Source organism: Balearica regulorum, chromosome 2, assembly GCF_011004875.1.
Source record: "Balearica regulorum gibbericeps isolate bBalReg1 chromosome 2, bBalReg1.pri, whole genome shotgun sequence".
Lineage (NCBI taxonomy): Eukaryota > Metazoa > Chordata > Aves > Gruiformes > Gruidae > Balearica > Balearica regulorum.
In genome coordinates, this window is record NC_046185.1 from 147914511 (window position 1) to 147937646 (window position 23136).

At 34.5% G+C, this 23136-nt stretch overlaps 1 protein-coding gene across 1 annotated transcript in view; it reads right to left on the reverse strand.

Annotated features, from left to right (window-relative positions):
- Positions 1-23136, reverse strand: part of DNAJC1 (DnaJ heat shock protein family (Hsp40) member C1) — a 112350-nt gene that overhangs the window by 54350 nt on the left and 34864 nt on the right. Inside the window, exons 2-6 of the mRNA XM_075746347.1 lie at positions 16073-16174; positions 15235-15281; positions 8639-8804; positions 7644-7741; positions 6497-6590 (exon numbers count right to left, since the gene is read on the reverse strand). Of these exons, the coding sequence (XP_075602462.1) occupies positions 6497-6590; positions 7644-7741; positions 8639-8804; positions 15235-15281; positions 16073-16174 (507 nt within the window). The remainder of the gene's footprint in view (positions 1-6496; positions 6591-7643; positions 7742-8638; positions 8805-15234; positions 15282-16072; positions 16175-23136) is intronic.

Genomic DNA, 23136 nt, shown 5'->3' on the forward strand with positions numbered 1-23136 from the left:
AAACAGAATAAAAAAAAGTGTATTAAGAAAATCTGCTATTAGTATTTCTAAATTATATTTCAACTGCCATGTATAGGAAGCTCCTGTGATTATCCTCATATTTAACCAACAATTTCAAGAAGTGTTGTGGAAGAAAAATAAAATTGACAAACACTTCATTAACATATTTTCAGTATTTTAACCACAATTAAGAATCAAGAATATTGACAATTTTTTTTTATTTCAGTTCTTATTTATATCAGTATCGACTCATGTCAATAAATTTGAGATTGCCAAGACAAAGTTGCACTTGAGTTATGCAGAAATACAGAAATTTTTGATACTGGACTTTTAAGGGTTTTTTCTTTGTTCGTGGGTTTTGGTTTTTTGTGGGGTTTTGGGTTTGTTTTTATTTTGTTTTGGTTTATTTGTTTGTTGTTTCTAAATCAACACATACAGTGTTTATTCAAACTGTACTAATTCTGGAACTAAAAACTTCAATTCTGAGTAAGACTTAGCCACTCCAGCCTCTCCTTGACTTTTGGGGAAGGCGATGGGGTTTTGTTGGTTTGTTTGCTTTGTGCTGTTTTTTTGGGGGGTTGTTTGGTTCCCCCCGCCCCCAGTTAATCTTCCTGGCTTTCTGGTCTAACTCAGAAAGACTCGAAATTAGGAGAAATAAGGCAAACATTGGAAACAACTTGCTGTATTGGCCATATGTGAATCTTCATTACTGATTTTGTGATAGAATCGCCTTCACATTTTACTCCTCTGGGCAAGGGGCTGATACAAACAAAATGCATCCCCTCAGAATTCACAGTTAACTGGAAACTTTCCCACAAGCACACTTAAAATGAGTATATTGAAATAATGTTCTTTGCATTAATTCTTATTAAATCAATCTATAGACCTAAAGATAAATATTTGTATGAAGTTCTTGAACTAGTTTTTTGTCTTTTTAAGTACAGTGTTCTTGTACAATTTGTACAAAAAACAGAGAAAAAGGAGTCAAATTAAAATTACTGCAACATCCAACCTTCAATTTGCTATTTCTATGCAATAAAAATGCCAGCCATTATACCACAGCAAAAACACTCTTTTGATGGGTTTATAAACAACTAGTGTTTATAAATCAACGTGTTACAGTAAGAAATAATGTAAAAAAAAGTTAAAACATTAGGATTTATATTTCTCTGGCATTTTTACATGTTTACTCAAAGGCAAACTAGTAAATAAATAGGAATTGCATTACTTCCTCCTTTATAAGCGGAAAATCATGCTTTGACCTTGGAATAAAACCAAGCGTGGCCAGGCTCTTCAGCTGCATACAGCCAGTGGGCAGTTGAAGCATGCTTCCCAAGCCTTGGACACATGGGGTGACCAGCAGCAGGCTGTACCAGTGCAGTATCTGCTGGGTATTTATTCCACATCCACACTGGTGAAACAAAGGCAGCCAGAAGGGGAAACTGAGGCCAATACTCCAAGGGCTCCTAGACACCCATTGGCACCCCGTGAAGCCTCGTACCACAACAGAACAGCACCATTAATTGAGAGCCAGTATCGCCTCGTACGCTCAAGCTACTCTTGGAGCTACATTCTTCTAAGGGGTGTGCTGGGATATGCAGACATACAGTAAGTGATTTGAAGGAGCAGAACAAAACTGGCTGCCACAGAAAAACAGACAATTAAAGGCAAATTTCTTTAGTGTCTTACATTTACTTAAAACTTTTACTATGCAGGAAAGCACATTCTGTCTCCGGAGCCTCAGAGAGTATTCTGTTAGACGCAAATTATTTTTGCTCACTTGCATACACCCAGAATACTTGTTTTACCATCCACTCTCCTCTGACCTGCTTCTAAGCTCCTAATTGACCTCAGGGTCAAGAGCTTCATCCCTACTTTGGTTCTCCCAACAGCTGCGAAACAGCAAGAAACAGAGCAAATGGGCAATCACTCGTGCCACACATCCTGCAATTGCTCACTCCCCACAAATTATATCAACATTGGTGCTGTACAGTAAGTTGGAACACGTCAAAACCCTGCAAAGCTAGGAATTAAAGGGATATTTAACCTTACTGACTTGAATAAATCCCTTTAAAATAACAATCTCTTTTTTAAGGTATACATTATTAAATGCAATAAATTTTATTTTAATGTCACATGATGATTTTATGTAAAGTCATATGTGAAGACAAAAACAACCCACAGAAATGTTTGCCGACCTAATCAAATCTAGCTTAAAAGCTACCTTTGCCAAAGAAGATGCCCTGCTGGCAAAGCCTCTTGAGTTTAATGACACATTGCCAATCCGTTTAAGGCCAAAGCTGAACCATCTCTAAACAGGTGTTGAAATGTAATCATGGATTAAAAGAAAACCTGAGGAAAAAATGCCAAGAAATTAAACACCTCTGGGTCACAAGTTTGAATCTATTCCAGGCTACTAAATCAGCTACAGTAATTACCATCTGGTAGTCTACATAAAAATAAATTACTGGCCTTTTTGTTTTAATTCACTTCGTGCTACACAAAGGTCTTTATAAACAGAAGTTTCAATTGTAATTGAAAGCTTTGTTGATAATCTCACTAGGTTATACCCAGTGCAACTACGTACTGAGCTTGAACTGCCGCCTTATTACTGGCGAGCCACCGAAAGTTCCTCCAATAGTTCACTGCTAGGGTGTATGTGCTACACCTACACTATTACAGATAGAAGATAACGGGAAACTTTATTTTCTTAACAAGAATCCACTTCCGTCTGAAACAAACGAAAATGCTTTCCGCTTCATTACACTTAGGAGAACAACAGGTTCATAATTTAACTAATAAAAAACCATTTCCTAGTGCTAACTCCAATTAATGAAGTTGGTGTAAAAATAAAGACATTAATTGCTAAGCTTCATCACATAAAGGTGGAGGAAAAAGTAGCTGACAGAAATACTACCAAACACTCCTATCTTCAGTTTTCTGAAGGAAGTATTTTGCAAATAATAATTAACATTTTTAAGAAAGATGACTCTTCTTGAGTTGTATGTCTGCACATCCAAAGAAAAAACTTCTGGTTTGGGAATAAACCGCCATTTACGTATGACTCTTCTCCCACAGAAGAGAAGTATACTCAACACAACTGTCTATTCTGTATTACATTCGGCATTTGAACTGAAATTCTTGGACACTAATATTTAGCTGGTTTATTTCTTTGTAAGAACAATTTTCAGTTCCAATAAGCATTTTAATTGAGTTTTGTTTTCTCTTTTTTCCTTTTTATTTTTTTTTACAATATATAGCCTTCTTCCATGTGATTCTCATGAAAGAGTAAATTATAAACGACCTTAGAAACAATTTGCATTCTTTTTCTATCTTTTTTTTGAGCCTACATTATAAGAATTGAACTTAGTAATAGTCAATGTAATTTACACTCTACTTAATGTTTCTTTCACACCACAAATATTTGATTTATGATACACTTGATGTATTCCTTTCCCTTTTCAATTATTCAAACAAGCTTAAAGATACCATTTTCATCCCCAAATTTAACTGAACTAAATGCATGGATATAAAAGCCTATGTGGCCTCTCTCAAAATACAATTGTCAACAGTTTAAAAAAAAACAATCATTTTTTAGTTTCTCTCATCCTCCTCTCATGCATTTTTCTTCCAGTTTCTTGACATAAAATGCAGGCTACAATAAAATGGCACAGGCCATCAGAAGGGCATACAAACAAAGCATTTTTCTTCAGTAAAGGCCCACCTTAATTATTTTAAGTGCCTCCTTCTGAAATCTGACATTTTGAAGGAGGAGGGGAAGTAGGAGAAAGACACACAATTGGATAAATGAGAGCCAGGCATGGGCAGAAGCTCAGCAACCTGAATCAGAGCTGTTGTAAGTTGAATATTCACATTAACAAATGGGGGAAAGGGCAGGATGCTAGGTAAAAGGAATCAATACAAGAAGTGGCAAAAAGTTTCAGTTTACCTCTTGTTGGTTTGGGGGCGTGGGTATTTTTTGTTATTGGTTTGGTTTTGGGGGCTTATTTCTTTTGCTTTTAATAAAGTTTCCTTTGACAAAGAACTTGTGTACGCAGGCAGGTGGTTTTGTTTCCTTAATTTGAGGAAGCAGCAGGGCTTTGAAAAAACTCAGTGGCAGAAGCAACATTTAATTAAAAGTATTGCTAACTCTTACCCTTTTCTGTCCCAAATGGGGTTCATTTAAATATGGATGCATTTTAGAAGTTAATCTACAATTGCATTAGTTGCAGATGCATGACAGCCAACTTTGAAAATAACTTGTTGGCTCTTAAATGACTGAAGAAATAATTTAGATTAACCCAGTAAACAACTAAAATCTGTAGCAGCCATCCTTATATCAACCACTGTAACACCTTGTTAAATAATTTGCATGTGTAACTAGCAACACTACTCAGTATCTGTAGGAGTCTTTATCTTCCAGATAAGCTGCCCTAGTGAATCTACTTATACTAAAAGTCCAAAATACTCTGAAATCTCAAGCCTATGTCAGTGTATTATTGAAGAGAAAAGCACTTATATTCAAAACAAGATCTTTGTACCAGGGTATAATCATGTTAGTATAGCTACTAGCTCTCTGTCCAGCTAGCTACAACGTACAAGGTATCTTTTGCACTGTCATTTCAGAAAACATCTCCAACATGAGGTCGCTGCTGCTCTTATGCTCCTCAGAAGAGGTAACACTTCTTTAAGCATTGTTAACTAATAATCTACAGTAATGCATTTCAGGTACCTGAAGTCCTGAATATTCTTAATATTGGATATTAGTTATATTTTATTGCATTTTAACTTACATAATCAGCAGGTCACCTTAAACAACAACAAAGCAAACCCTGGAGTTAAGCACTAGTGTAATTTACGTATGAGGCAATTTACTCTAGAACCCCATCTCTTCGCTTCCTCCTTGCTCCAAAGCCTTCCAGCTCTGAATTCCTCTACATCTTGCTTCCCCTGCCACCAAATCCCTGTTTGCTGGTCTCCAATTTTCCCTGAGTTATTGGAGAGCTTTTTTTCCACTACCATTAAGTTAATGGATTTAAAATCCACAGCAAGAGGTATTGGCTAGGTGTCTACAAAGTGCGAAACATCACTTTTGTTGTATTCATCTTTTCTGCCTATTCTGGCAGACACAGGAGCTGCTTTTTGAACACAAAATCTGAAACCTGTTATGCTGACTTCTTAACAGACTATCTTAAAATCATAAAAATGAGAAAATGACAGCTTAGAAAGATTCTAATAAGTCCTAATTCAAAATTCTTCATTAATCTTACCATATTCTGTAGTATTTTAAATATTTTGCAATTAAGGCAAAAGGTAAAGTACTATAATTATGAAGAAAGTTTAAAAAATGCAGCAAAAGCAACTGCTGAACTTAATTCTTTTCTAACTCCCCTCAATGAGGGATGAACATCAACGCTTAATTTGGACACAACAGCTGATTTAATTAAGCATCATCACTTTTGCTTTAAAAACTTGCAAAAAGAAAGGTTTCATTAATAAAATAGCCACACAGTTCTGTTGAAATTTTTAAAAGAGGAAGAGATACTAACTTTTACATCACTTTGCAGGAAAGGTGAAAGGCAATAAAAATGAATGGAGAAAGGCCCAACTTTATTGCATTTGTAACTTTTACAAGCCTTTTGCTAACAAATTAGGAATTACGAATTATATGCTTTTTTCTAGCTTGAACACAGACTGAAATTGAACATTGATGCCATTTATACTGCAGAATTAATCCTCAATATTTCTGTAAACTAAAATCCACCTTACATTCCCTGATCCATATTCATTAGCAGTGACAAGGGTATTAAAAACAAACGGGTGTATTCAAGGGAAATGAAAAGAGCGAGCATGTGATATTAAAAGTTATTCTGATAACTGATCTAACAATAGTTACATCGGATGAATATCAACTAAGTTTTACAGTTTCTAGTATTAGATTAAAAAAAAAAGACAACTGTGGGCAAGTTTGCCACATTTATCTTTATAAATTACAACCATACCTTTGTTAATTTACCTTAGTAATTTCAGGTATCAATTTATATTGTTATCCAGTGACTCAAAACAAAAGCCTCCACCTCACTCAGAAAAAGAAATGTCACTGTTTCCCCAAATTTAAATGACATATTAATATTTACTATGAAAATATAGCATTTGCCTATTTGATATAAAAATACTTCTGTTAACAGATCACTTAAAAGACATTGCTATTCCTAGTTAGATGTATATATATCATCCCTCTCCCATCATTTATTGATGTAGTTTTGCCTATCAGGAACTGCTGCTGAATTCCCTAGCACATTAAGATTAATATCCATTTAAAATATATTCACATTTTTATAAACTTACAATATTAAATTTACCTCCAAATAGTAATTTATATATATTTGTGCTTGAGCCAGAAAAAATCACAAGAACAAGTGCTATACATCTGATTATGCCTAACAACACCATCAAGAAAAATCCAAGTAATATAACTTAAAATCATTACTATTACCTGGAATAGCTGAGGTAAAGATTTCACAGTGAGACAGAACCATATTCCCAGCTTGCATGGAAGTAAGTCATGCCATTGTGGTTTGTCCAGTACTCTGCAGTCAAATAAAATTGTAAGTTTTTCATTATTGCCACACAATCTCAAAGTCAGAACTCTCCCATTATCCTTTAAGACTAGCACTTGTCAACTCCTATAAAAACAAGTAACTACATAATATTAAAGATACATTTTGAATATTTAATTCAAAATATGTAACAGCTAACTTCTACTCATCGCTGTATTTTAATCCCTTAAAAAGGGCTTTTCTTCAAGAAAATAAATTCATAAGCCACATAATCACTTCAGTTTAAAAAAGCCCAAAGTTGAAAAAACCTCAAGCCGCAACCAAATGTTCACAAGTGCTGACAACCAGATATGAAGACTGTAGCATAAACAAAACAATACATAAAAATTAATGTCATTTGCAGTTCACTGGAGCATTTCTCACTGATGTCATCAGGAAAGACGACAGGCAGAATGGTCTCTGATCTCCATCCTGCATTGATCCAGTTCGTGCCCCTGCTGTGTGAACTATTTAAACCCTTTATTTCTTTCTATGAATCAATAGAAGAAATGGTGGTATCTTTTGGAGTGTCTTGAAAGTCACTATTTCCCTATGTGTTTCTTAACAAACAATGGAGTTAGAAGCCTTTACGAACACGCTTATTTTAAACTTAATCAGATAAAAAGCATTAAATCAGACAAGCATTAAAACCCCATAAAAACTCCCTGCTTGGCATGGTAATAAACTAAAGCTTAAATAAATTGAAATTTGTTAATTGTAATCAAAGGCAAAAATCTTCAAAGATGGAAAAAGTTGGAAAATCTTCTAAAATCAACTTGCAGAAATAATACCCTTCTATAAGTGAGATACCATTGATTCAGCCTTAATCTTTCAATTACTGTTGATCTGCTGAATAAACACCACACATTTACAAATGAAAACCTGAGAACACATCTACACTGGCACAGTTTATAACAGCAATGGCTGTTACTACAAATACAGTTATTTTTCTCAAAATATTTCAAAGATTCAAGGAGAAAATGATAGAACTAAACCAGTAGCTGATAAAATGTTTTAAAATGCAGAAAAATAGTTCCTTCCCACCTTTCATTTTTGTCTAGAGCAGCAAGTTTGGCTTCATCTGTACTCCTGCCACCTGTTTTTTTCTTCTTCTCTCTCTTTTTTCTGCTAAGCAGTTCATCCTTGATGTAGAAAGAACTACAGTTACAGGTTATCATTAACATGTAAACCACAAATGTTACTGGGACTCTTCTGTGAAGGGTAAACAGTAGAGTAGCATTTATGCAAATGTATCTAGGGGTCCTACATGATTAAGTAAAATGATCTATCTTAACAATAACTGTTGCCATGGTATCCAGTCTTTAAACACACATGAAGTCCAGTTCTGTCACTCATGTGTATCTCCATAGCAATCAAAGTTTTCTAAGAGGAGAAAGCATTCAACTTGCCTCCTTTCTCATTCATCAACTTCAATAATGCAGTGGAAAATAAAAAAAAAGTAAATATATGCTAATGTATGAATATTTTTCAAGTTATGCTTAGGGTTTTTCCTACTCTAAGTGCAATAGATTTTCATATGACAAAAACCAAAATAATAAAAAAATAATGTGGTTTATACTGCTTACCAATGCTTATCCCGTTAACAAAAACCCAAAACAAAAAAAAGCATTTAGCTAAGAACAAAGGTAAAGCAAGTATGACTTAAATGAATTAAAACTGATTATTTTTAAACAACATTTAGGAAAACCATAGACATGACTACAGCAGCATATGATTCTGTGTCAATAGATGACAAAACAGGTTTTTTTTCTTCTTCTTCCTTCCAGTTAAAAACCAAAGAACCATCTCTTGCTATTTATTACCAATTCTAGAAAAATTAAGTAGCTTTTAGATTACTATCTCCAATATGTTGAATATCTAATTCTAAAATTATCACAATTTTAAATATAATCCTTTCAAAATATGAAAAATCCAAATTCCAAACAGGGGAAGTGGTAGAGAGCCCTATAATATGCAAACTTCTGCAGGAAATTCAATACTAATAATTGAAGCAAGTTTGATTTATTACCAATACTTACCAGCTGTTTTTCCAGGTAGATTGACCAAACCACAGCATAATGACCCACTGTGAGTATAATGAACAAGAGTAATGCCAGCTCAGCATTGCTCATTTTTCTCACCCGCCTGTAGTAGAATACAGGCTGTCGCCAATCTGGTAGTCCATTGATCAGAATATCATCATACCTACAGTAGCAAATATAACAGGCTTTCATGGAGAGCTAAAAATGAAATGAGCCAAACCATTCAATTATAAAACAAAACTAAAGATAATCCACAGACGGCTTGAATAATACACACACAAAAGATCATTTAGAATTATTTTTTTTTTAATAGAGCAATGAATTGTTTTGTCAGCTGCTAGGCTTGCATCTGGAAACAAACAGAATCCAGAACCAAATGCTGCAGAAATGTATGTAGACCTTTTTTTTTTTTTTTTAAAAGTAATTCAATTGCTCCTGCAATATTCCCCCAGTTCTTTCACTTCTGAAATAACAGACTTCTAGAAACGTAGATGTGTTCTATCTGTCTAGTAATCAGTGGGCAGGTCTCCATGATAGAAGTAAACAACAAACTATAAACTACTAAATAGGTAGCAAAGAACAGAAGTCTCAAACACTAGAAACCTTTTTTTCTTTTACAAATTAAAAGCACAAGTGTTGGGGGGAGGGGAGAGGTATCTTTGCTTTTGTTTTGTCCTCTAGTAGCACCATATCCATTAATGCTGCCAGACTTAACATCCATTCTGTGTCAGATATGAATTTAAGTTAAAGGCTTGATTTTGATGTTAGAAAACAAAGTTCACCACAGCTAGACAATTTTGATTTTCTGTTTGAAAAGCTGTCTCCCAAACCAATCCATTTTAAACCTGTTTAATTTTACAAACACTACTGACTGCTCAGAAACCATTTTATGACAATTTGTCAGTTTTTCTTCACACAAATGTCTTGAAATATCTTAGTATGTCTGAGGTCTTTTATTTACAGCATGTTATCAATTTAAAAATAAACAAACCACAGACATGCAAAACAGATTTTTCTATTTGTTAACTTTTCAGAGTAAAGTTTCAAACAAAAATCTCTACAGTAAACTCAAAAACCTGTATGTTCAAGATGCACAACCTGTTAATCTTAAATTGAACACAACTCATTACATATTCTAATCACACTGTTTCCAGAATTAAATCTGCACTGAAAGGCCTAATTTGGTGCAACACATTGACCAAAATATTTTAATTAAAAATATTCTGAGTTAGTCGCAGGCCTAATTACAGGAATAGAAATAGGGCCTATATTGTCATGCAGGTCAGTAGAACTCAGTAGTAGGTTTTTCTCAAGTAAATTGACCGATCCAGGAATAATAGCGCAGCTGCTAAACTGCCAGTCTTGACATGTAAATCAATTTAAATGCAACAACTGCACTAGCTACTTTGATAGTTATTAAATTGATACCTTGGAGATGTACTAAAAAAAATTTCCACAAGCAAATTCATTTTTTTAAGTAGAAAAACAGACAATGGTTTTCAATTAAAAAAAAAAATAATTCAGCACATCTAGAAAAGCTGACTTTTGTCAAAAAAAAATTTGTTAAGTTGGCACCGTTATTTCTATGCAAAAGGTTTAACACCTCAGGATTCTGCGGTGTTCTGAATGCTACCAGAAGTAAGATTCATATTACAAAATTGTATCTTCCATGACAATTATGAAAATACTAAGATTAATATCCATTATTGTAAAATTTGAAGTAATAACTTTTTTCCTTTCCCAGTAAGTCAGAACAAATTAACTACTGATGCCTTAACACAAACTCTGTTCAGAAAAAATGCTTAGAATACTATTTCAAACCTAAAACTTCTACTTAACTTTTTGTTAAAGAATTAAGTAAAAGTTTAAACATTTAAAAAATAATGCATTTGCTAAACACTTTATTGTTAAAATACAAGAAAATATTTTAGAAACAAAACCATTTTTAAAACAAATTAGGTTGATAACAAGATTTCACAAAAGATGTTCTTCCTTTGAAAGCTTCAGACAAATACATACAGAAGCAAGAAAGAATTTTCTTTTAATACTACTATAAATTTATTAAGCATTTGCTTCTTATACGCGAAGGCTTGTTAATTGATGTACTGAAAATGTGGCTACCGATTAAATAAGGTCCATATATGCTAAGGGTAACAATATAGTAATATGTAAAACAAGATTGCAAACTAAGATTTGGCAATCATGTTCTATTATAAATTATCTGTTAAGAAAAAATAAATTAAGACAGCAGAGTCTCTTGCATTAAACACTTTAAACAGCACTCTGTATTTACTAGGCTATGTCCGCTGTTCTGAACAGTCTCCAAGGATTAAGTCTCAGAATCAATGCTCTATTGATTTTACTATCAATGAGCATTATGGCTCACACGACTGGCCATTTTAAGGGAAGATAGCTTCTATTATAACCCACTTTTTAGAATATATACTGTTAAAGGATAAATCACTGCTTTCAATAGTAATTAAGCTCTGTATTTGAAAAATAAAGATATCAATGATTTTTAGGGTTTTCAACTAGAAAATGATCCTACTGAAACTCAGAAGCTTCCCATGATTTTTAAATCTTGGTTTCCAAGTTTAGGATGTGGTTTAATTAAAAGCAAGTTTCTCATTAAAGAATTTCTTTATAGAAACATACATTAACTATGAAAGATAGAAAGTTAATCCATGTGCATCAAGAACTACATTCAAAATTTAATTACAAAGCATTCTTCATTTGGCAACCTACATTACTTGTTACTCTATAAGAAGAAAAAAAAAATCTAACTGAAAAGGAAAAATACATCTGCAGTATTTTTTCCTCAGACATATGTATACAGAATGCAGCAAATCTTTGACATATGAGTACGACTGCCAGTTGTCTCTGAAATGTAGCAGTCAGCAAGCTAAAAAACCCCAAAGCACCAGTACAGAAACAAAGACAAAAAAAATCCCCATTTACAACTTAAGTGGAATCTTTACTTTAAAACTCAGGATTCTATACAAGACTTAGTCTTGTACAAACAAGTAACCAATTGCAAGATTATTAAAATTTCATTTTTCTGTAAAGCTTCATGAAATAGTTTTTAGAGCTCTTTGTAGATTCAATTACATTGCAAGAAAAAAAAAATCCATTAACTGTAGTACTAATTACAGTATCATCTATTTTAATATAATTATAATTTACTTTTTCCTTTAAGAGAACCACTGTATTTCATATTTCAAATAATTTCAGAGATCTGATAGAGTTTATATACTATAACATTGAATTAATGAGATCTATTCTGAACTATGGGAAGGCTGCACTGGTGTTTTTTATTTTGGGGGCCTTTTTTCCTCAAGCTGTCAAAGACATCCAACATCCAGTGCAACATCAGCCAGAACAATTTATACCTATGAATACAGACATTTAATTATAATGAGAACTAAGATAAACACCTTTCTTACTCTAAACAAGTATATCTTGATTCCTTTGCAAATTCTTCCTGTAATCAAGCCCACATTGTTACAGAGGATAGGCCTGGTAGGTAAAAAAAGCTCCTTAAATTGGTAACAAACAATGAAATTAAAACTTAAGATTTTTGCCTAATTACAACAGAAGTGCATAAAACTATCTACTTTTTCATAAATTAAAAATAATCAAAGGCTAATAAAATTTATCATCATCAAGTTGATTTACCAATAGGTGCCCTAAAGTAAAGCATATTTCAGGAAATGCACCTATCTCTACATTCTCTAAAGATAAACTTTTCTGTAGAATTTCACACTCTGCAGTGTGTATACAAAATATAAAATACTATGTTCTGCTGCATGTATGTTTAATGTTAAACACTGCTACATTAAACAATGCTGCATGTATGTTTAATGTTAGAATGTTTTTATTATGTATCAAAGTGTGTAAGAGGAAAAATAGTAACACAGTAATACTACTATATTCTGTAGTACTACTGTATTAGTATACTTCACAAGGAACTATATAGCTTTCTCAAAAAAGCAAAACACATTTTAATTATAAGTCCTGTATTATAATTGTCAGTAGAGGAACTACAATAGTTTAATAAAGGCTTCTGCCATCAGATGAAGTAAAAATTCACCAATAAGTATGAAAATACAAAGGTTTTAGAAAAATAATTACATATAGCTGGCCAAGAGTTTTTAGAGCGCTGTTTCTGTACATGCACACAATTAACACCTCTGACATTCACCAAGACATGGAGGAAGGGTGTAATTAGACCCAGTTTTATTGTTTCAAAATAAGTTAATAAGTTAATCACTCACTCATACAGTGCAGGACCTTATTCCTGCCTTTACCAGTTCCACTCTATACACACACCAGGACCAATGCTGGATTACATCACTTTCGATATGAACAGTAAGAGGTACGGCTGACTTCACCATAAGAAGCAGAAGCCTACAGCTCACTCTTCTCAAGGTGGTGTCATTCCGTGCCCCAAACCATTTAGGTGTCTAGTTATGAAGGGATTCCCAGCCAAACTGCCAGAATTCCTTACCAACTAATTTGTTAGAAATGGAATTAATTGCCATCTCATCCCATCAGGTCTTTGAGTTACTTTAGAAATAAAAACTACCACACTGCCAAGGGGATGGGAAAAAAAAATCTGGCAGAAAGCCTTGTTACAGCAGACCCAAATAAGTGTCTCTAGAATCAGCATAAAACTAAGCTGATAAGCCCTGAGAGACAAACGGTGCAGCATAGTTTCTCCCCAGTGCACGGGCATGACAGTAAACTTTTGAGCCTCTTCCACTAGATTCATCACCTCACATAACGTATAGCCAAACATCAACAGCAAAAGTAGGAAAATCGCAAAAAACAATGACTCTCCCCTTTCGTTTGCTGTATGGTTGCAAGAAACCCATGAGTTACCATACAACGGAAGCAATATTGCGGGGGAGCAGCTCCTAGCACACTGAAGACTTGTTTTAAAGAGATGCTACAACAGTGCCTTACAGGATACAGGACACACCACCCTCTGTTTACAAGATCAACTCAAGAGTTTACCATTAGACTGTGAAATAAATGTGATCATTAAAGGTTTTCTCAAAGCAATGAGACCATATAGTTCTGCTACCCTACATGTTATTTCTAAACTCTGCATATTATTTCCAGAAAATTCTCTGAAGGTAAACACCATTTAATCCACCACATTTATATTTAATCAACTATAGAAACAATATCAACCATACATCCACACTGTGCAAGAAAAATACAACAAAAAAAGTGATTGACAATGAAATCAATCTAAGCTAGAACAATCTACTGCTGCTTTAGCTTCTCATTTGTAATCACTGTGCTACACTGATTAACAATATTCTCACAAACAAGTTGGGTTAGTTGCATCTGTAATGCATACAATGCTTAAAAATGTAATTTTTACAAGCTACTGCATCAAAGTTCCATGCAAAAAGCTGCTATTACAGCTGCAAGGAAATTCCTATAAGCTCCATGCTAGAACTAAGCTCCACAGAGGCAGTATCACAAAGTGTATGTAAACAATGTTATAAACAAAAAGATGGGGAAATTATGGGGATAGCCTGCTTTTCAAGTCGTCTGAAGCCACTTTACTAACAATTTTTTATTTTTTTTTTTTAACTTTCCTTGAGTAGAACTTCACAATGAAATTCTCTTGTGAGAGGTGAAATGAAAAGTACCTCTGGAAATTTGTTGGGATTTTTTTTTTTTTTTTTAAATGAAGTACATTTTCATGACACTTCAAGAAAGGATTATCAAAAAGTAGATAATCTGTACTATTAAACCTGGACTCCTGCCAAGACATCTACAAAGCCAAAACCCCTTCAAGAAATGTCTCAAGAAGCCCTGTTTAAAGATTTGTAAAATGATTTACTAAAACACCAACCCAAAAGCAAAATTAAGTGTCTCAGTCTTCCTGATAATCATTAGTTTAAATGGTCATCCACTTAGAAAAAACAAGAAAAACAAAGTTCAAATATTTTTAGAAAGCAGATCAGCCCCAGGTTTTCAGTTCTTAATCCTATCCCCTTCAGGTACTGCTGGACCTGCTACTCAAGCAGAAAGGAAAACTATCATTTATATAAAAAAAAATTACGCTATGTTTATCAAAATTTGCAGTATTATAGATAATACATCTGAAAGAAAAAACAACGAACCAAGCAACAGAAAACAATGTTGAAGATGACATACACTGGAAGTAATCCCTAAGTATCATGCAGCAAACCTTTTATTGGTAAAGTGAGATACAGCTGACAGTTGAATCAGTGGCCTGTATTTTCAACCACAGCTTTAATAAAACAACCAATGATAACTGATACAATTCAACAAACAGTGATATAATTGTTAAAAAAATCGCTCCAAATAACAGCTAGCTTTTAAAGTTCTTTCAAATACTAGTTTTAAAGTAGAATAACCAGTATATCACACAAAAACACACACCAGCTTCCCCTTTGAGCCACATACAATCTGTAATTAAACAGCTACATAGGAATTATGAACTTAAATTATGCAAAAAATCACCTGAAGAGTTACAATTAAGTCAAACAGGACTTCAATATATCACTGGCATGAATGCTTTATTTGAGAATCTGTGCAAATTAACTCACCTCTGCCTCCTTTCTTCATCCTTTAAAACCTCATAGATGGCCACCAACTAAAACAAAAACAGAAAAATGAAAAAAACCACACAAAAGAGTTTACTTTAGGATTGAGTTTATAAAGTTTGAATAGCAGTATCACATTTTACATTTGCCAACTAATGAGCTTTGCTGGTTTTCACTTTTCCCTACAAAGCAGCAAACTCAATATGCAAAAGAAACAGCGATATTCATATACAAAGTGTCACCAGATACACAAACACGCAACCCCTTTTTTTTGTCCCCTCCTCACATCTGTCAAACTGCGTCTTGTCTCAGTTACAGCTTAAAAATAAAAGGTATCATTTGTTTCACGCTAAAGATCTCACAGAAATTAAGTAGCCTCTATTTCATCATCAGAAGTTTATTTTTAAGGGTAGAGCTAATTACAACAGTCTCCTGGTTTCACTCTATAAAGGTTCAAAAGATGAAAATTCAAAAACTAAAATGAATTATTTTCATTAAATTATGCCTACATACGACTTACATTGAGAACTGATCAGAAATTTTCCATCTGCTTTTGAAAAGACTATTTATAAACAGACTTAAAGTGCAAAACATATTTTGCTCCTAAAGGTCTAAGTATTATGTTCAAATTATTTTTAATATACAGGCAAGTACTAAATTAGTTATTCAGCAAGTTAATTCCAAAAAAGTGTATTTGGTTTTAATCTAGCTGCATCAGGAAAATTGTAATTCAATCTTCAACTTAGTCATCTCAAAGTTTTTCCTACTAAAATGATATCATCATAAAAAAATTCTGATTCCATTTTCCCTAAAACTTATAATCGCCATGCATTGCACTTACTTGCCTAAACTGTGTTTCTGCGTTTTCATCTTTATTCTTGTCTGGGTGTAAAATTAGTGAAAGCTTTCGATATGCTTTCCGAATGTCTGCAGACGACGCATCCTGAAAAAGGAAAACAAAGCAAACTGTCAGAAACTAAATTCCCAGAATTTTGTTGAGATGTGAAGACAGCCAACCAAGTGCAGGAACTACAGCAACTTAATTTCAGACGTCTAACAACCAAACCTTACAACTAGCCTAGCCTAAATGACTCAACAGTCAGTCAGTCCAATTCATCTTTTTCCTTAACTTCCTTCATTACCACACATCCATTACAATGATATTTGCCAAAACTTCCAAATACTTTCTTGCTTAAAAACTAACCCAGGCACCTTCTGCACCATTTAAAAGTTCAAATAAAAACTGAAAACTATTGTATCTGCCTATCTTCACAACAGACATCATTTCAGCAAATTATCATGCTCAATTTCCCAAACTCTTGCTATGAACTTTTCCCTTATCGATATTTACATGTAATTCACCACTAATAGGACTTCCATTCAATGTCAGCGTCACCATGTCTAAAGAACTGTACTTTTCTAAAGTAGCTTCAAATTGCAGTCCTGAAGCTATACTGTAGCACTGGCATCAATCTTATAATGATTAAGGTATAGAATTACACACATTTTGGGAGAAAAAACCAAAAACTTAGAAGGTAAAATGCATCAATGATGTACCAACTTAGCTGCACAATGTACAAAGTTCTGAATTAATGATTGCTATTTACTACCTGCCATAAAGATATCCAGAAATGCTAGATTTTGAGAGATGTATTATATAGTATATAGGTGTTGCATTCACCAGAAGATCCACAAAGCATCACATTTAAACAGAATTACTGGCATTCTATTACTAATATGTTCAGGGAGACATTTTAGAAATAACTGTTTATCTGACAATTTTTATTTCTTTATTTTATATATATTGTTCCCCAGTATATTCTCTCTCTCAAAATTACAGTGTCAATGTGGATTAAAAAACACCAAAACCCAGATCTGAATTAGCTGTGAGAGGAACAGAGCTGAAATAAGATAATAATTAACGCAATACTGTAATTAGTCTGTCAGGCTTTTTATTACAAATCATTATTTTCATTTTAAAATTTTCAGTTTTATAACATGAGGCTATAATAATGCTGTATACAAGTTTGGGCCAGGAATGAATATTAGAGAAAGACTGGAGGAGGGAAAGAGGAAAAGGATAAAGCGGGGGGAAAAAGCAGAATTTGAGAAAATTTAGCTTTGAAATTGTATTTGAAAGAAGGTGGAATTATCCCCTAATGCAAGACCAAAGTTTCCAGAGTCCCTTGTCTGTCAAAGGAAGGTGCTTTTATTACTCATAGGGAAGATTTCTCCTGAAAAGACCACATGTGCAATTTTTCATTTTTAAATTTTCCAACAGCTACTTCTATGGCATGTGCGCACCAAAGCAGAATTCCTCTGGTTAAGTACCAGCTTGCTTCCAGCTTGATTACTGCCAGAGAGTTGTTTCATACTGCCATTGTTTTATAGGTTTATTTTTAACTCTTGGTTAAGGGGAAGGAAGAGACAGTGACTAATTATCTATTCTAAGCACAAACATTAAATTCTTGAGATATAGACTTAATAGAATTATATGAAATAAATGTGAAAATGCAAAGTAAATAAATCTTTTAAAAATTAGGGATTGAGACCATAATAACCTCAAGAAATTAGTACCTCCAGATGGTGTATTTGGGATAAACTACAGCTTATTCCTTCTCTATCCTACATATAGATGTGCTTGGTATTATTTTGGAACACTCCCAAAAAAACGGTAAATACCTGACAAAAGCATTTTAAAGAGTTGTCCCACAGTATTCTTCCAATTGCTTTGAACAAGCAAAAAAAGTTACAGCATTTTCTGTTGTATCCAAACAATTTAAACTTCAGTTTTATTTGGGAGCAGCATAAGTACTTGTGTAAAAGATCAGGACAAAATGGAGTTTATCTGTTTCATGCTTAAGCAAAGCAAGAGATCCCAAGTCAACTCTGAAAGAATAAAGTTGCTTAAATATTTATGTTCCTTCACCTTGAGAAGTTGAAACAAAAATTTATAAATTTACAAAAACAGATTGTTCATCTTAGTTATCAGAAACAATTTAGAGATTGTTTTGTTTCCCTCCACCTACCAACCCAGTCAGCCACTTCATAAACAATGTGAGCTTGTCTTCAAAACAAAATATAATATTTCAACACTACTATAGTAAATAAAAATCAGGAAATAGTTTATTGGCCATGGTTTTAGCTAAACCATGAAAGTGATCTTTATGAACATATTGGCTAATTGTAATTAAGCCCCTAAAAGATTGAAAAGGGGACAGTAATAGCAGTAAGTAATTAAATATGGGATGCCGCTGTAAATTACTTAATTACAACTGGTCCATATAAATTTCTAAAGCAACAGTAAGTCTGCCTGCTAACTGATTCTTCACAACACTGTCAAACACAACACAGGAAAATGTTGTATGCTCCAAACATTTTGCTAATTAATGCTACCTACGGGTAGTGTTAGGCATCTTCAGGCAAGATTCCAGATCCTCTAGGAGTTGCCCTGAACAAAAGTGGTTGTTTTTTTGAGGAAATCCTCTCATCTCTACAGAACTTCCTAGCAGTGTATGACCCTAAATAAGCTACAAAGAATGATTATTTTCAAACTAATAAAGAAACATCTACCAAACTGAAGTCAGCTGTTCAAAGAGACTTTCATTTATAGCTAATCGACTCTGTTGGCCACCTTCAATACCATTCCCATAAAGGCTGAGCAACAAAACACTGGAGTTAAGAGTTGGTGTTTTCTACAGACTAAGATATTATTTTACATATTAGGGCAGAAGGGACTGTTTACGAGGGCACGTAGTGATAGGACAAGGGGTAATGGCTTTAAGCTGAAAGAGGACAGATTTAGATTAGATGTTAGGAAGAAATTCTTTACTGTGAGGGTGGTGAGGCACTGGAACAGGTTGCCCAGAGAGGTTGTGGAGGCCCCCTCCCTGGAAGTGTTCAAGGCCAGGTTGGATGGGGCTTTGGGCAACCTGGTCTAGTGGAGGGTGTCCCTGCCCATGGCAGGGGGGTTGGAACTAGCTGATCTTTGAGGTCCCTTCCAACCCAAACCACTCTATGAATAGTCCAAAGATTAGAGAGAGAAAGCCACAACCACATTAAGGTTTTGTCTGTTTTAAAGAAAAAGCTCCGAAATGTGTTGAGTAGCTTTGTTTACAGTTCAGAAATCTCTCAGTTACACGTAAGGAGGGAAAAATAAAACCTGTATAGGCATATCAGTCAATAGCAAAGTTACAGACAGCTAGTGCATTCAGTGATTTCTCCAGCACTGTGCTTCAGGTTGGCCACGTTTATCCACCAATTAAGGCAAATGAGCCTGTCACACTGTCTCCCTCATGTGGATACAAACATCAAAAGCATCACCCTATTTCTTGATAACTATCTTTTCAAAGGAATATTGTCTCATCATACTTCCAAGGTTGAACACCTCTTTACACACTCATTTCCACTTAACAGATCTTACAAGTTGAGAACTACTCTCACTGCAACAGCACGCACTTCCGCGCGCAGCATTTAAGTCCACTTTCATATACCTCACTGCTGTTGAGGAGCAAAAAAGGCAATACTCCATCACGTATATTTTGAAAAAAAAAAAGCACAATATAAGCACTTATATTAAAAGATAATGCACAATGAATGCTCTAAACTTAAACAAAAACTGCTCGGCTGTCAACTGCATAGCTGGAGAAAATGCACACAGCAGACCAGTCAATGGAGGAGAAAGTGTTTTGTGCTAGAATTAGTTCTCAGAAATACCAAACTGGAAGTCTATATTTAGGCAGGCCACAGTTTGGTCTCTTATGCATGCAAATATGCTAGTATTCATGTGGGAATTTAACTGCTAATACTTTAGTGAACAAGCAGAGCGTCCATGTGTCTAGTTACATGACCTCTACATAGAAGTTAGAAGTTCAATCTTTTACACTTTGTTGCATAATCCCTTACACTACAAAAGTATTTTAGCATGCAAACAAAAGTAACATTTGAAGGAATCAACAGCTTGTCAAAAGTTAAAGGTATTTCTTAAGGTACTTTGTTGGAATTCTTAATTTTTGTCTAAAGAGTGATACACATTAGATTCCCAGGGTGGGGGAGAAGAGGAAACATTCTTCTCACTATTTATGTTGTTTATTTTTGGCAGCTTATTCAATTCAAACAATGAAAAACACATTACTAAATTTTATTTTACTCAGCATCATTTTCATATTCTCTAGTATTACTAAGAAAAGTTCTATCATTAGACTATAAATACATAAGGAAAAACAAAGAAAGGATTTTTTCACAACACATAAAAAATAATCTAAGTAGGCATTTGGCTTCCTTTTTTTTTTTTAATTGAATTCTTGCTGAAAATGCACAAAGAGTCAAATCTGGTCTCCTGCTCTGTCTATACGAATTCAGGCTCCCACCTACAGAATTCACTTCCACCTTTACAATAAATAGAAAAACCGGTGTAGTACAGTACATTACTCCTTTGCCTTCTATTCCTAATGTAACTGTGATTACTAATGAAGCTAAAAAAAGAGCCTCATTGTGGTCCCAAGCCAATTCTTGGTGAACACATAACGTATCAGATATTGCCATAGGCAAACAGTGATTAGGTCAAGGGGAAAAAATAATCAATGTCTACATAGTTTTCACTTATCAACATATACAATTCAAAACCTAAATTGTTCCCCTGAGTGCAATGCAGTTATACAACAAGACTTAGTTACTTACAATTTAGCAACTGCTTCTAATGCAGTAAGTGTGCTCAATTCATCTTGGGTTTTAAATATGCCTGCCAATGCCTTCAAATAGGTGGCATTATCTTTATTAGCAATGGGAAGGCACGTGGTCCAGAGGACCAAGTATGCAGATAGAAATCACATTTCTATTCAGTTGCAGTTTGTCCAATCACTTGTTAATGGGTGAAAAGAGAATGACATCAGTACATCAGTATATTGCAGTGCTGCTGAATGAATGTGTAGAATTTTCCACAGCACATGCTACTGAAGCTATGCGGCAACCAAAAGTGACAATTGCATAGAGCACCAGATGACTGTATTTCAAGTCTGAATCTTATACCTGTAGATAACTGCAGTGCAGGCAGGCCTGCATGAGGGCTTTTTCAGCCTTCCCAAATTATACATCTCTTGTGTTTGGGTTTTTGGTTTGTTTTTTTTAATTCAAGAGCAATTTGAATGTATATGGTTTCTTCGACAAAATATTTCATTCGTAATTTTTGTGTAGAAGGATGGGTATACGTCACTAATTTCCTTTTGGTAACCATCAGGTATACAAGTTGAAGCAGAACGGCACAGAAAAAGAAGCAAAAAAGTAAGCATTGTAAATTCACGATCACATATTTTTCTTCCATGATTTGACACTACAGGATGTACAGGCTGTCCGACAAAAATGCACAAAACAAGCAGGGACAGATAACTGGACAGAAGCTACAGCTGTCTATTAAACATCGTGTCAACATTCTGCTTTCTACAAGGTCATTTTCATGTCAAGTCCACAGAAAACTAATATCCATAAGTGTCAGAGACCAAACAAACATGATTGTAGACCAACAATTAAATATCCACGGTCCTCATTCCTTGAGCAACATCAAGGAACATAGTATGACTCCTCCTAAGTGCCTCATTCTCATATGGGGACAGAACAGCAACCACCACTGCTCCACAACCCTTCTCTAGGTAATTCTTAGGACAGAAACCATACAGCTGTGACCCTTCTTCCAACCTTCTTCTCACCCCGTTTTGGTTCAGCATAGGCTAACACATAGCTCTTCAAACTGCTGGAAGGCCATTTGGGCTCTGGAAGCTTACAACAAAACCTGCATAATTCAATGGCTTGCATTCACTCTAGACTTTGTACCTTTTCTTTAAAAAAACAAACAAAAAATTTCCCACCATCAGTACCAATAGCCTTAAATGTCACAATATATATCTTCTGTGCACAATCACAAGCATTCCTGTTTCCTCAAACACCTTTTTGGAAAGTAATTTCAATAATAATAATGATGATGATGATGATGATGATAAAATCATTATTTAAAAAAAAAAAAAATAATCACACCCACATGCTGTTTCTACACACAAAAATTGGGCAGGAGCACCAGGAGGAAAAGCAGCAGCTACATAAAGCAGACATACCCATATGTAACATGGCTGCTCCTCTAACAGCAGCAACAGCACAAGTTTAGGAAATAAATGACTCTTCACCCATATCAAACTTGATTAAAATGCCACTCCCATATTTGCTTCACTACATGCATCCACCACAACCTGGTCTTAATTTAAGCTCCCATGACCACATTAGTTCCAAGAAGTACACCTGAGTTTGCCAAGTTTGCACCTCAAAAAAAAAAAACAATCTATGAGGGAAAGAGTCTTGTAGCAAATTCCAGAGGTGGGAAGGACCTGCTGGCAATCCTGAAGAATATAACTCTAGGAAAGAAAAGCAAGTGTCTCCCAGAAGACCGAGCATTATCTATGAACTTTTATAGTTAACAGACGCCAGCTGAGTTTTGGCTTACATTTCTTGCTGCATAACCTTAGTTCAATCCACCCTTTATTTTTATTGAACTTCTTTCTAAGACACTCATCTTTTTTAAGGATGTAAAATGAGTTAAACTCAAATCTGCTGCTTTTCTACAAATGAACGCTCCAAGTACACCCAGGCAGGAGGAGAGATCTGCCTTGCTGCAGACCGAGCCATGTGCCTCACAACATTCCATTGATTTAAACCAAATAACAGCACAGCGGGGAAATACGTACAAACTAAAAATAATGCTAAAAAGGTGTTTTAATGCTTTTTTATGTTGCGAAGTTTTAAAGCAATTCATGAAATGAAAATGAATACAAACCAGCACAATGTATTCCTGTGAGCTTCTGATAACTGGCACAATCCCTTCACTGGCATGTTTGTTTCCAGGGGAGTGTGTCAAATGAAAGA